This window comes from Notolepis coatsorum (assembly GCF_963971535.1).
Source record: "Notolepis coatsorum genome assembly, chromosome: 12".
NCBI classification, from domain to species: Eukaryota; Metazoa; Chordata; class Actinopteri; order Aulopiformes; family Paralepididae; genus Notolepis; species Notolepis coatsorum.
In genome coordinates this window covers 65,289,656-65,304,493 of record NC_140176.1, presented here as the reverse complement: position 1 = coordinate 65,304,493, position 14,838 = coordinate 65,289,656, and the positions used below count along the sequence as shown (strand labels likewise).

The 14,838-nt window shown below is 42.4% G+C and overlaps 1 protein-coding gene across 1 annotated transcript in view; it reads right to left on the bottom strand.

Moving 5' to 3' along the window:
• The window catches only part of malrd1 (MAM and LDL receptor class A domain containing 1), a gene marked incomplete at both ends in the record, with an annotated part of 129,163 nt that overhangs the window by 103,615 nt on the left and 10,710 nt on the right, over positions 1–14,838 (bottom strand). The window contains 3 exons of the mRNA XM_084325849.1: positions 3,724–3,927; positions 4,349–4,418; positions 14,200–14,296. Of these exons, the coding sequence (XP_084181975.1) occupies positions 3,724–3,927; positions 4,349–4,418; positions 14,200–14,296 (371 nt within the window). The remainder of the gene's footprint in view (positions 1–3,723; positions 3,928–4,348; positions 4,419–14,199; positions 14,297–14,838) is intronic.

The following is a 14,838-nucleotide window of genomic DNA, read 5'->3' as shown; positions in this document are numbered from 1 at the left end:
TATCTTACATTACATGACACTCATTAGTGACATGGAGGTCTTTCAGAGCCAGTTATGCGATTTATGACCGGATATAAGTGAACCTACTGTAAATGCATTACAGACCTTCGAGCTATTACCAGCCTAATCCCTGTTGAAGCACACATACAATCTAAAACCCCCAGGGGAGAATTCACAAAGAGTGGATTGCGCAGCGCTAATAGCACCCTTAACTGCGAGCGATTAGGACGTGCTATTTGCTCCTTCTTTGCGAGCTATTCACTAAATATATTGTGCGGATGATATACTAGCGCAAAAACACGCCCATAGGTGTGCAATTTGCTCCTGATATCTGTCAGCGCAGTTGGCTCGCGGAGCAGATAACAGGAAGGGTAGAAAATAAACCCGAAATGAGGGAGAGCGAGGGAAGCTCTTAGACATAACAGTATTTTTCACCATTTGTATTTTGTTTATTTCGTAATGTATAGGGAGGTGTAGTCTGATGTCACTTTGGACCGCCCGCGAGGCGAGATGAGGCCAACAACGTTAAATAACAATATTTAAATAATAAATAAGATTGCATGGGATCTCTGGGTAGCTGGCTCAAAATCATCCTTGATTTCATCGAGTAGATCAAGAATAGCTTGAGCTGGCAACTGTGTCTCCGGATGAATTCGGTCTCGCTTAAATCAAAAAGTGATATTCTCATTAGAAATATTCTTTCACGAGCACGCCTGACATTACAATTGCCTTTGCCTGGCAACAATTACTGCTGCCACAATCACGTGAGACGCTGGCAATGACACCCCTTTATAAATGCGGTTAGTTACCACCAAATCTCTGAAGACGTAAATAGCGCTGCTTTAACTGTGTGTGGCAAATTAGCGCAGATCATTGTGAATTGGAGTGTTTTTCTGATGAGGCTCATTTGCATAGAAAGGGGCACAAGTTCCGCCTATATTACCTCATTTAAATACCCGCAAATAGCACAGACGCAATGCTGATGGCAACGCCGTTAGCACCATATTTCACCCTTTGCGCAAGCTTTGTGAATACTATAGCAAACTGTGTTTCAGAGCTATTTGCACAGGCATAGCGTCAGAAAAAGCCGTGCAGACTCTTTGGGCATCAAAAGCACAACCAAAGGTCTCTAATGTGTGTTTAGAAGGCCTGGTTGATGGTAGAAGAAACCGACTACTATGTGGTTTCAACCTCGTTAGACACACACCACATGTTAGAGTCCTTAGCCTGTATTTGCCAGTCACAATCATTAGAGAGTCTTTGGAGCCTCTATTCTCTCACTCAGTGCAGGTAGGTCAGGGTACCGCTCCATTCTTGCCTATAGGCTGCTTCAGCATTAGCAATTGCCTACTGGCAAGCGGAAGTGTCGATTAGGAGATTTCCTGCCCCTTTTTTCTTAGTGTATTAAAAATGTAATTTTCAAATACAAATGTACCTCTGTTACACTGACGGATGTGTCTGTGCGCCGCACCTGCACATAGTTAAGTGGTCCCTTAACCTAGTGTTCTTAGGATGGCTTAGTACAGTGGTTCCCAAAGTGGGGGTCGCGACCCCTAGAGGGGTCGCTAGCCGCCGTGGGGGGGTCGACAGATGATTAAAAAAATAAATAAAAATAGATTTACATTTTTTTAATGCAGTCATGCCATCACAAACACTGGCATTTAAAGGGTACAAATAAAACAATTCCTGCACCAGAATGCAGGAAATTAAGTCTTTGTAACACAAAATGTCCTGGTAAGTGACCCCCCACTTAAAAAGTGGCCTGAATGGGGCTATATTTCGCACTATATTTCCTGGCCTGAATGATTTCCCCAGTCTGGCCCTGGTTAAAAGCATCCAATGCTTATTAGTGTGTGCGCGTTTGAACGTTTGCTATTTGCATGTTTCAACCATACATTTCCATTTATATAAAAAAAATATATATTTTTTTATACCTCCTATAATAGTGGGGGTCGCGGCTCTCTGACACTGTTATTTCGGGGGTTGCGGCCTGAAAACCTTGGGAACCCCTGGCTTAGTAGACAACAGAGTACAGCAAATTGCAATGGGCCTGGTCTACAAGGTACACTACTAAGGTACCCATGTAAATGTCAAAATACTTCCCAAAGGTCAGTGAATTCCACGACCACAACACCAGAGGGAGCTCCACAAATCATGTTCAACCCAGATTGGGCTCAAACAAGGGACTAAACACGTTTCGCAATTATGCCACAACAATATGGAACGCCCTACCCACATCCGTAAAATAATGGGAATCCCTACCCTCCTTCAAAACCGCTCTCAAAGAGCACCTACGGGTGGCTGCAATTAGAAACTGGCCCGATAAAAGTCCAACCCCCCTCCCCCCTCCAATGTACAGTTTCTTCCCCTTCGGATGTATATATTTTTCTTATGATCCTTTTTTTTTTGTTTTTTTTAGTATACTGTATATTTGTATGTCTTGTATGTCATAAATGTCCTGATGAATTGAAAATAGAGGACCCTGATGTAAACAAGACTAAAGTATTTTTCTGGTCTGCATCCTCGTAGTCGTCTGTATTACTATTGACCCATTCTGCAATCTGTTAATAAAGTTTTCCATCAATCAATCAATCCCCCCCTTAGTTGGTTAATGTTTGTACACGTTTACATTCATGATGCACACATACACGATTTCTATGTCACATAATGAAACACGACAGACTTGCGTACTGATATCATATACATTCTTTATTAACTGACTTACATCATGGTTTAAGTTGAGTGCACTCATCTTGTTCTCGTTTGTTTGTTTCTTCGAGTCTGCAGCCACGCTGTCCTCTGGGCAAACAGAGCAGATGACAGCTCTACTCTAAATAGCCGGATGGGGCTGGTGGACCGAACCAAGTCGTGGGAGATGTCAGGGGGGGTTCATTGTCTTGTTATTTAGTTTGTTATATGTATTCCCTTATTAATTAAGATGATTGTTTTTTCAGTTTATTAGAGATCTGTTATATGTATCAATCAATCAATCCCCCCCTTAGTTGGTTAATGTTTGTACACGTTTACATTCATGATGCACACATACACGATTTCTATGTCACATAATGAAACACGACACAGACTTGCGTACTGATATCATATACATTCTTTATTAACTGACTTACATCATGGTTTAAGTTGAGTGCACTCATCTTGTTCTCGTTTGTTTGTTTCTTCGAGTCTGCAGCCACGCTGTCCTCTGGGCAAACAGAGCAGCTGACAGCTCTACTCTAAATAGCCGGATGGGGCTGGTGGACCGAACCAAGTCGTGGGAGATGTCAGGGGGGGTTCATTGTCTTGTTATTTAGTTTGTTATATGTATTCCCTTATTAATTAAGATGATTGTTTTTTCAGTTTATTAGAGATCTGTTATATGTTGTGTGTTTATTGTTTATTAGATTAATATGAATATTAAGATATTAGAGTAAAATATTAATTGTATTAATTACCCTGCCTATGTTAATGTCTCTGACCAGGGCCTATATATAGCTGAGTTTATCATTTATGAGTTGTCCTCCGTTCAGTTCAGGTCTGTTTTTGTCCTGCCTTCAATTTTTTGGGCCCATTTATATTCCTTCGAAATTATGTATTTGTTAAACCTTTGTTTGGGTAAATAAAACCCCTTATTTTTGCCTACACTACTGTGTCCTCTTCTGGTTGCTTGGTCCCTTGCTTGGGATTTAGCATGTGGCATCCTGGCCATCTGCCCCTCAGTGACTGTACTCTCCAATTCCAGGACAGTCTCCAGTAGTTTCTTGGCAGTCCACCAGACGAGGGAGCCCTTCCTCAATGTCGTATGATCCATGCCCCATTGGCTTAAGCTCGATGCCCCTCTTGAGTTCTTTCTGAACCTTGTCCTCTAGCTCCTGGATCTGAGACATTGCCTCGTCCATGCTGGGAACCACACTGTCCTTCTGCAGGGCCCACCTGATGATCAACACCCCGTGGTTTTCATCAGCAGGAGATACTCCACCATTGAGAAGGAGTGTCTGGTGGTCAAATGGGCCATTTCCTCTGAAATATTATCTTCTAGGACGTGAGTTCATTGGAGACTGGGTATGTCCGGGAGTGTTTTAATTCATTTATTTTAAATTTGTTGGACCTTATGGTGTTCTTGTTTTGTTCTTTACTTATTGTTGTGTTTCTTCTTGACTTGTTTAAAGAAGACTTGTCCGGCCGGACGTGTGTTGTCGGGCCTTACAAATAAATTTGATTTGATTTCCTCTGAAATATTATCTTCTAGGACGCAAGTTAATTTTGGAGACTGACCACAAGGCGCTGACATGGATGGAGAGGATGAGATTCCAACGGCCGGATCACTCGCTGGTATCTCGACCTGCAGCCCTACAGATTCAGAGTCATCCACATCCCGGGCAAGGAGAGCGACTGCTGACTAACTGTCCCGCTGTTCCAGCGAGCTGCCAGAGGAGGGCGAGTGTGTGACTGATGCATCTGTGTGCCACACCTGCACATGGTTAAGTGTTCTCTCGCCCTAGTGTTCCCCGTTAGTTGTCTTGTGATTTAGTTTGTTATATGCATTCCCTTAATAATTAAGATGATTGGTTGTTCAGTAGAGGTGTTTATTAGATTATTCAAGTAAAATATTAATTACCCTGCCTATGTTAATGTCTCTGACCAAGGCCTATATATATATATAGCTGAGTTTATCATTTGTGAGTTGTCTTCCGTTCAGGTCTCTTTTTGTCCTGCCTTCTATCTTTTGTGCCCATTTATATTCCTTTGAAATTATGTATGTCAAACCTTTTTGTTTGGGTAAATAAAACTCTTATTTTTGCCTACACCACTGTGTCCTCTTCTGGCTGCTTGGTCCCTTAGATACACCTTCATCTGTTGTCCCACTGCATTGGGAACCTAAGGACCTAGTCCAGTTCGATTTCCTCGACGTGTGACATTTACACTGCAGATTAGTATTCTTGAAGCATCTGCCTAATTGTGTTGCTGTACCAGTTTGAATCTAAATCAAGCGCATGCGTAATGAAAAGGTCTCTCCTATCTAGCTGGTTTTGCTATGTTTGTCTATTGCTTGCCTCTTTGGAGTGCATGTGGACAGACATTTTTCACGTGTTTATTATGCCATATTTATATTGTCCCATTTACTCAGAATTGCATGTTAATTCATGCATGTCCCTTCGGGTTTCTGTTTACCAGTAAGGTGGATGAGTGCCATTTCCAACTCTACATAATTAAGAGCAGAGTGAGGAGAACATGGAGGGTACTTTCTGCAGTGGCTGGTGGATGAGAGAAACCTAGAGATTAGCTCGCCTAGCAGACTGCTAACTCGTCTCATTCATTCATGACCAATGGAGCCAGAGGTTTTCAAAACTACAGTATAATTTGAATACTACTCACTAGAGATGACCAATAATCCCAAATTAATGCATTTTTATAAAAAACTATCCATTATAATTTGTTTGATTAGAGTGCACACACAATATCGAGTACTTTTACTTCAGTATTTTGAGTACTGTTTGATCTGGGTATTTATACTTTTACTAGTATAAAGTAACTGTGTACTTCTTACCACTGGGCAAGATGACTCGGTACTTCACAAGCCTCCTTGCTATTATAAGGCAAATGTATTTGTGAAATTTGGTGGTCGTACAGTGCATTCACAACTAGTGATTGGATCTGGCTGTAATATGGTTTGGCCTATCAATTATCTGAATGACACATTTGAAGGTGTTAGTCCCCAGATTCCACACAGCAAGTTTGGTGAGAATCAGGTGAACAGGCTAGGGGGGGGGGGGAAATGTATTTTATATTAAGTATTTAATAATTCAAGATGGCGGAAATTCCATAGGTCCTTATGACAAGGTTGTTGTAGACTCATCTCTGGATACTAGTTTCATGACTGACTAATGGATCAGGATGTATCAAACTAATTTGAAAATGTAAAGTTCTGCCTGATGGTGGTGCTAGAGGACAGGTCATGGGGGTCAACAAAATCAATAGACTTCTTCCTCTATGGGTCATAAATGTGCACAGCAAATTAGAAAAGATTAGAATGAAAGATATTTGAGATACATTTTAGAATTAGTGTATCTCAAATATCTTTCATTCTAATCTTTTCAAATCTGTGGTGCAGATTCATGACCAATAGGCCAATGGTCAATATTACATTTTAGAATTAGTGTAATATTGACCATTGGCCTATTGGTCATGAATCTGCACCACCGATTTGAAAAGATTTTAATGAAAGCTATTGGAGTTATCGCTTTCACAATCAAACATTTAAGGTTTGGACTGATGGTGGCGCTAGAGGAAAGGTCATGGAGTCACCAAAATCAATAGGGTTAATCCTCCAGGGGTCTTGAATGCGCACCGCAATTTTGAAATTATTTGAATGAAAGCTATTTGAGTTATCACGATAACATGACAAGTCTGCAGCAGTCTGGGTAAACCACAACACTAGGTCTACAGTATATCCTAATCAATGGAATACAAATGCTCAGATGACTATACATGCACCCTAGTATTCACCAGCACGCTGCTCTATCATGGATGCACTTCAAGCTCTATTTAATATGACATCGGCCCATTACATGCAAATAATCGCAGTTCTTATCTTTGATTACTATTGTGATTTATTCTTTTCATTAAAAGGTACTTGATGGAAATCACAGTGTGCTTACTGGGTTAACGAAGATGAGTTGAGGCTGAAATCTCCTTGAGAACCCAGAAGAGGTAAGTACATTGGCTGTGTGTGTTGTTACAGAACAGAAGACTTGATTTAACCGTCAGGTAATGGGACCTGAAGCTCAGCTCTTCGGAACAGTAAAGCCTAAAGAATCCACCTCTTAATCCAACTGACTTTTCATTCCCCTTTTTACGAGTATTGGAGATACAATTAAATAAACAGACAGATTTTCTGATGGGATCCTGGTGGGTTATTGACAAATGGGTTGGAAATGTCTTATTTTCTGTTACTCCTGTTCTGACAGTAACTCACAAAATAAAAGTAATAAAAGACAGAAAAAGAGTAACGCTGAGCTGATCACTTTGATATATGACGTGCCATCTTCCCCCAGAGTCGAACAAGAAGATTTATATCAGTTTTGATATCTCTCTATTGTATTTATTCACGTTAGACAAAGCTAGGCTAGTTGCTCCCTACTGCTTCCAGTCATTGTGCTAAGCTCTGCTAGCATGCACCTGGACCTCTCTCTGGAACTACTGGACACACAGAGATGAAACTGATATCACTCTTCTTGTCTGACTCTGGGGAAGATGGCACATAAGTGTATTTCCCAAAACACTGCAGTGTTCCTTTAGTCTAACACCCTCTCCTTATTACTGCAGTTGCTTTGAGTGTAAAAGGATGCTGATCAGGGGCGGGGCTAGGGGGTGGCTACTTGGGCTCAAGCCCAGAATCTATTTTTTTTTTTTTTTTGACAATTAATCATTGTTACATGAAAATATGATTGCACCAGATTTAGCAGAAGCTAATTTACATCCGTAGTCTATCCAGCTGCTAACTGTATTTGAGTGAGTTAAGTCTTGGTGTTATGGTAGACTCAGACCTAAGCTTTAAATAACAATCAACAAGTTGACAAAAACATAATTCTTCCACCTTAGAAACATAGCTAAAGTACGGCCATTTATGAATCAAAAGGACGCTGAAAATCAGATCCATGCCTTTATCTCAAGCCGACTCGACTACTGTAATGCACTCCTTACCGGCCTCCCTAAAAAATACGATGATAACTATTTTATTGCAATGCACTATTGCATTATTTTATTCTATTTTACTAACTATTTTATTGCACTGCACTATTTTACTTTGTATCAGTGATAATCAAACCGTAAACAAAGAGGCCTATTAACACTTTCCGTGCCACTCACGAGATATCTCGTGTTACTTTTTTTATAGGTGGTTGAAAGCCACTCACGAGATTTCTCTGAATTTTTTTATTTATTTTTTTTTAGCGATCTGAAATCATATTGCATCACCCGAGCCTATACCCGAGTATAGCCGAGCGGCGCCGGCGATCATTGTGGAAAAAAGCGCCCCCTGTCGGTTCCCAGATGACATAAGTGATTTTGGAATGGACTCAATGAAAATGAATGGGGAAAAAAATCCGGTACTCCACATTTTCCAGTCCACTGATCCAGCCGGGGTTACCACAGTTCATTCTGAAACCTCAGATCCCCGCTGATCATGGAGTTCTACTGTATCGCGTTGGATCCCTACACTTATCGATTTTTTCGAATGGTGATCAGGAATTGGAATATACCAGTTGGATACCATCTGATGTCAGGTAAGGACTCTATGTTATCAGTGTTAGGATAATCAGAGTAAGTTTGATGAAGTTATAAGCTGTTTTGTGAAATGTCCGCTTTCGGTTTCACTGTAAAAATCCGAGAGGAAATCAACGGGGCGATTATCCGTGCGCGGCTCGAATGTGCTTGCGTGCACGTATAATATTGATCATCTAGCGTTTATTTGAAAACGATTCATAAAAAGGCAGACGAATATCAACGTTGTGGAATATTCCAGTAAAAGGCGATTTTCATAGAATGCTCCAGAATGCGCTGTTTTTTTTCTGAAAACGGGTGCTTTTCTAAATGCTCTGAAACGGAAATGCTGCGATAAAAAAAACAATCTGCCTTGACAGCACTGACTGGAAAATAGTCTTTGATAATGCGATGGGCAGATTAGACACATAGCCATAATTTAAAACATAGATTAGGCGATATTAACGTTAACATTGGCGCCGATGGTGGCATTCAGCCGGTAAAAAGGAAAACCCGGCGTGGCGCTCAAAGTGTTAACACTTTCAGCGGCAGATGGCACTGTTTACTGTTACTGTTGAAAGGCCAGCGCCTTTTAACATGGGGATACGTGGCTGTGTTTGCAGGCCTAAAGCTATATTATATATTATAGCTATGGATCTAATAATATGGTCGATTGTCATTGAGTTTCTTCTGGTCAAGATGCAAAAAACAGATAATTTTTCCATCCATACATTTCCGTTTTATACCGTCGTGAATATGAGTGTAGTTTCAGGGCGGTCTGGTGTAATTTCCAAAATGCTCCGTAATGGCCGGCAATGTGTATTCTAGTAAACGCATTATCGTTTCTTCCCTGGACTAGCTACTGTTCTCGAATCAAATTTAGATTATCGGTATTATGTTTCATCATGGATGCATGAAGGGGGGGGGGGGGGGGGGGGCGCCCCTCCGTGCTTTGATCGCAACCAACGGAACACGCCACACACACACACCACACACATGCTCCGATCAGCATGAAGGAATTTTTGGATCAACGCAATATTGATACCAGTCGTTACCTTGACCAGGAGGATCTGTCCCGAAAAGAATATTCCAATTATCTGATCGCCATTCCAAGTACTGATTTCGATCAAGGTGCCAACGTAATCCAGCATTGAACATGAACCCGACCCTCGTCGATGCATGCGTTATAAGCGTTTGGCTTGACCGAGTAGTTAGACCCCGCCCGCAGGCCGCAGCTCGGCCCAGACACCAAGCCACATCGTTTCAAATGGAGTGCAATATCGGCCGCAATGCGTTAGGCGGTATTGGACTTTTGCAATCTCAGACCCATCCCCAGTGATAACGATAACGATGAAAATCCGACTATACTCTGGTTTTCGGGGGTCCTGGCGCTCAACGTTCGGCGAGTTAACCCTAGATCTTAGATCCTAATATGAAAAACGATGTGATTTAATGTTCTAATAATAATAATAATAATAATGACTTGGATTTATATAGCGCTCTTCATGACACCCAGAGCGCTTCACAGAGTCCATTATTCGTTCATACACAATCATACCGGTGGTGGTAAGCTACAATTGCAGCCAGAGCTGCCCTGAGGCAGACTCACGGAAGCGTGGCGAATAATCATCGCCTACGGCCCCTCCGACCACCACCAACATTCATTCACATGCATACACATTCATACGAGGCAAGTAGGTTAAGTGTCTTGCCCAAGGACACAACGGCGATGGGATGGACATGGGCTTGAGTGGGATTCAAACCACCAACCCTTCAATCATTGGACGACCCGCTCTACCCCTGAGCCAAAGCCGCCCTATGTCTTACCTTGACTTTGTCTATTTTGCTGCTATCTATTTCATGCTTTATGTCTGCACTTTATGCATTGCTCTTGATCTGCCAATGTTGTGCTCATTTTATGCCTGTCTTTTTTTACTGCTGTGAAGCACTTTGAGCAGAAATTCTTGTATGAAATTATTATTATTATTATTATTATTATTATTATTATTATTATTATTATTATTATTATTATTATTATTATTATTATTATTATTATTATTATTATTATTATTATTATTATTATTATTATTATTATTATTATTATTATTATTAGTTTATTATTATTATTATTATTATTATTATTATTATTATTATTATTATTATTATTATTATTATTATTATTATTATTATTATTATTATTATTATTATTATTATTATTATTATTATTATTATTATTATTATTATTATTATTATTATTATTATTATTATTATTGTTTGCTTCATTAATTAAAGGGTGTGAATTTAAGTGTTCTCTAGTGCCTTTTGTCCGCTTTAAGGTGGTGGTATAAGATAAAGGTTGTGGTGTCGAAGTAAAAGAATTCCGTGCACGCTAACGCAGGCACCTATCTGGGCTAAGCCCCGGATCTCCTACAATCCTAAATCCGCCCCTGATGCTGAGGTGTATCACAGGATGTGAATACAGTGGCACAGAGGTTATATACAGTATATCTAGCATTCGGATTGTAAGCTGAGTATACAAAACATTAACAACACCCACTCTTCTCAGGAGAAAAGCAAAGGTTACTGACAGGAGGAGAATTTGAATTATGCTGGTTATTCTGTCCTTCCTTACAATGATTCCTTAATGATGGGTTTAAAGTAGTATATAATAATTTGTACTTTTCATGAACTATGCTGACTAGGTGAATAGTTTAACCCCCTAGTCAAACTATGCTGACTAGGGGGTGTGAGTCCCAACGACCAGGACTCTCACCTCCACCGGCTTCTCACCTGGAACACTGCCAACTGTGTTTGTAGGGATGACTAACCGAGCAGGAGGTACCGTGCAGGGAATTTAACATGGGTCTCTGCGGTGGTAGGCGATTGCTTAGACCTCTACACTACCCAGCCTGGTGGTAGGTGAGTGCCTAGACCTCTACACTACCCAGCCTGGTGGTAGGTGAGTGCCTAGACCTCTACACTACCCAGCCTGGTGGTAGGTGAGTGCCTAGACCTCTACAGTGTCTACACTACCCAGCCTGGTGGTAGGTGAGTGCCTAGACCTCTACACTACCCAGCCTGGTGGTAGGTGAGTGCCTAGACCTCTACACTACCCAGCCTGGTGGTAGGTGAGTGCCTAGACCTCTACACTACCCAGCCTGGTGGTAGGTGAGTGCCTAGACAGCCTGGTGGTAGGTGAGTGCCTAGACAGCCTGGTGGTAGGTGAGTGCCTAGACAGCCTGGTGGTAGGTGAGTGCCTAGACCACTACACACCACCCAGCCTCACCACACTTTTAAATGTCTTTGACACAGTTGAGCAGGACAAAACTTGATGAGGCGAGACGCAGTTAAAAACCACACCATGTGGAGACAGATGGAAGCAGAGGGACTGATTGCCAAGGTGATACTGACCTCCCCCGTCCACTTAGACACGGTGATATAGTGCCGATAACCCCACAGCAGTGGTCTATAATCTCCCAGGGGTTGTCCATTATTACCTTTTGGGGGCCCTAAATGAAAATGACTCTAAACTAAAATGACCACGCATCAGAGAAATGTTTTGCTCTGATGCGTGGGTGGGAATTGAGTGGGGGAGGGGTTGCTATTGCTGGCCACACGGGGATATTTTCCCTAGAGGTCACTGTTGACCACAGATTCTACCTTTAAAGACTGTGATTATCCATTCATTAGTTTACTTGGATGTTTCTATTAGTGTATCTATTTTGGGATGCAAGGGTGCAGTGAGAGTGCTTTCTCTTGTTCTGTCCTACCTTGTGTGGATGCTGCTGCTAGGCCAAGGAACCAAGAACAAAATCATTTCACTCCTCTATGCTGTAACAGTAATGGAAGATGTGATCAAAAGAAAAATCTGATTCTGATTCTGGTATCTCCAGCCACCAGACCAGGCTACCACTCTACAGCGTTGGGTTACCGTGTGGGCTGTTGTTAAACTCGCACACAGAGAGAGAGAGAGAGAGAGAGAGAGAGAGAGAGAGAGAGAGAGAGAGAGAGAGAGAGAGAGAGAGAGAGAGAGAGAGAGAGAGAGAGAGAGAGAGAGAGAGAGAGAGAGAGGGGGAGAGGGAGACAGAGACAGACACTCGCGAGGCCCCCAAAAGCACCCGGCGGACCCTCAAATCAATACACAAGTTATAGCCCCTATTTGTTTTATAGACAAAGAGAGAAGGAACATCATCCTATTGGATGATGAATGGGGGTCGTAAAGTCCCCCATAAAGATGCTATAGCGTGATCTTCTTGTCGCTAAGAAATATCAGTGAGGTACCGTGAGACGATAAAAATGAATCGGTCCAGAACACCAAAGTGGTCAGCGGTATATCAAAGGCCTGTGGCCGGCGTGCCCTCACTGTATCATATTACGATGGGGTTGAGGATAGTGCACGTTATAGCACGCATAAATAAACCCCAAACGCACTGGCTGCTCTCCGTGTTCAGAGCAGGGAAATATAATGGTAGCTATGTTACAGACAGCCGACCATTCACTACTGTCACAACGTGGCCCTGCATCCGTTAGTCACAGACCCCACCAGAGCTGTCTTTCACTGGCCGGGGCGGGGTTGAAGGTAAGTGCACTTGCTCTACTTACTGTAACTGAGTACATTTCTTTTAAAGGGGCACACACTGACGGACCATTCATTTAGTTTGACAGTTATTGAGAGTAAATTAGTTAGAATAATATGGTCATTGGGGACACTGAATCGTTGTGTTCTGTTAACCTCACATCAGACTTTGCCCTCGTCTGTCGGCTTCAGGCTGCGTGTTTCCCGATCAACCAATATATTGTTGGAAAGTAAAATGTACCGCCGTTCGATCGACACCATACTCGACCTTTGCATCCATACTCGATTCAAATGCATTTACATTGCATGCTTCCAGTCTCGGGTTACAAGACCAAACAACCGACGAGCGTCATTTGACAAGACTTTCGGACAAGTGACCATATCCGGTTTGGCCTGGTCCTGAACGGACCAGTCACCACTGATGGTAAAGTAAATTACTTTTTTATCCTACTTTTGCTTGCTTATGTTTAGACATAAGTGAGAAATAAGTGTAACTGCTATTAATAATAGCAGTTACACTTATCTTTGTTGGTGTGATTCAAAAGGGACCATTCCCAAACTTTTGAAACTAATGACCCATCAAAATATTTGCAAAGAACACACCAAAATGTGTCTTAAGATTTTTTGGGGGGCACTATTTTGGATAATTTTTAGTCCAAATGCTTTTCAACAAATTTTTTTTGCTGGAAAACAACAACGTACTGTAGGCTTTTATTAGTGCTTAGTACTTTTCAGAATATCCTACTCTTTTACTTTAATTTGAGTAATTATTACACAATTACACAAAAAGAGTAACAATACTTTTACTTACTGTGTAATACAGTAATGCAGTACTCTTCTTTCCCCTGTCTGTCTGTGTCCAGAGAGCTGTTAAAGGATCCCGAGATCTAGGCTCTCCCCTGTCTGTCTGTGTCCAGAGAGCTGTTAAAGGATCCCGAGGTCTAGGCTCTCCCCTGTCTGTCTGTGTCCAGAGAGCTGTTAAAGGATCCCGAGATCTAGGCTCTCCCCTGTCTGTCTGTGTCCAGAGTGCTGTTAAAGGATCCCGAGGTCTAGGCTCTCCCCTGTCTGTCTGTGTCCAGAGAGCTGTTAAAGGATCCCGAGGTCTAGGCTCTCCCCTGTCTGTCTGTGTCCAGAGAGCTGTTAAAGGATCCCGAGGTCTAGGCTCTCCCCTGTCTGTCTGTGTCCAGAGAGCTGTTAAAGGATCCCGAGGTCTAGGCTCTCCCCTGTCTGTCTGTGTCCAGAGAGCTGTTAAAGGATCCCGAGGTCTAGGCTTTCCCCTGTCTGTGTCCAGAGAGCTGATAAAGGATCCCGAGGTCTAGGCTCTCCCCTGTCTGTCTGTGTCCAGAGAGCTGAGACGGCAGCCTTACCGGGTGCAGCCAAACAGTCCTGACTGAAGGACAGGTCATCAACAGCCAGGACCTCTGAGGGGTCCCTGTCAGCCAACAACTTGCCTTGGATCACCACCTGGCAGACAGACAGACAGACAATGTTTTAAATATCATCATTCAGTCCCCTCTTTTCTCTCTTTATCTGTGTGTGTGTGTGTGTGTGTGTGTGTGTGTGTGTGTGTGTGTGTGTGTGTGTGTGTGTGCGTGTGCGTGTGTGTGTGTGTGTGTGTGTGTGTGTGTGTGTGTGTGTGTGTGTGTGTGTGTGTGTGTGTGTGTGTGTGTGTGTGTGTGTGTGTGTGTGTGTGTGTGTGTGTGTGTGTGTGTGTGTGTGTGTGTGTGTGTGTGTGTGTGTGTGTGTGTGTGTGTGTGTGTGTGTGTGTGTGTGTGTGTGTGTGTGCGTGCGTGCGTGCGCGCGTGTGTGTGTGAAAGGCACGTTATGTAGTTGAGTGTTCTTGCTCAAAGAGGAGCTTCATGGGCTTTTAATGGTCTTCTTTACTAATAAGAGCTGAAATCGATTTCATTCATATTGATGACTTGAGTCGGTGTGAAGGAATGCAATGCCCACATAGCAAGCTGAGATTCAACCCCCCCCCCCCCCCCCCCCCCCATTTGTTTCCA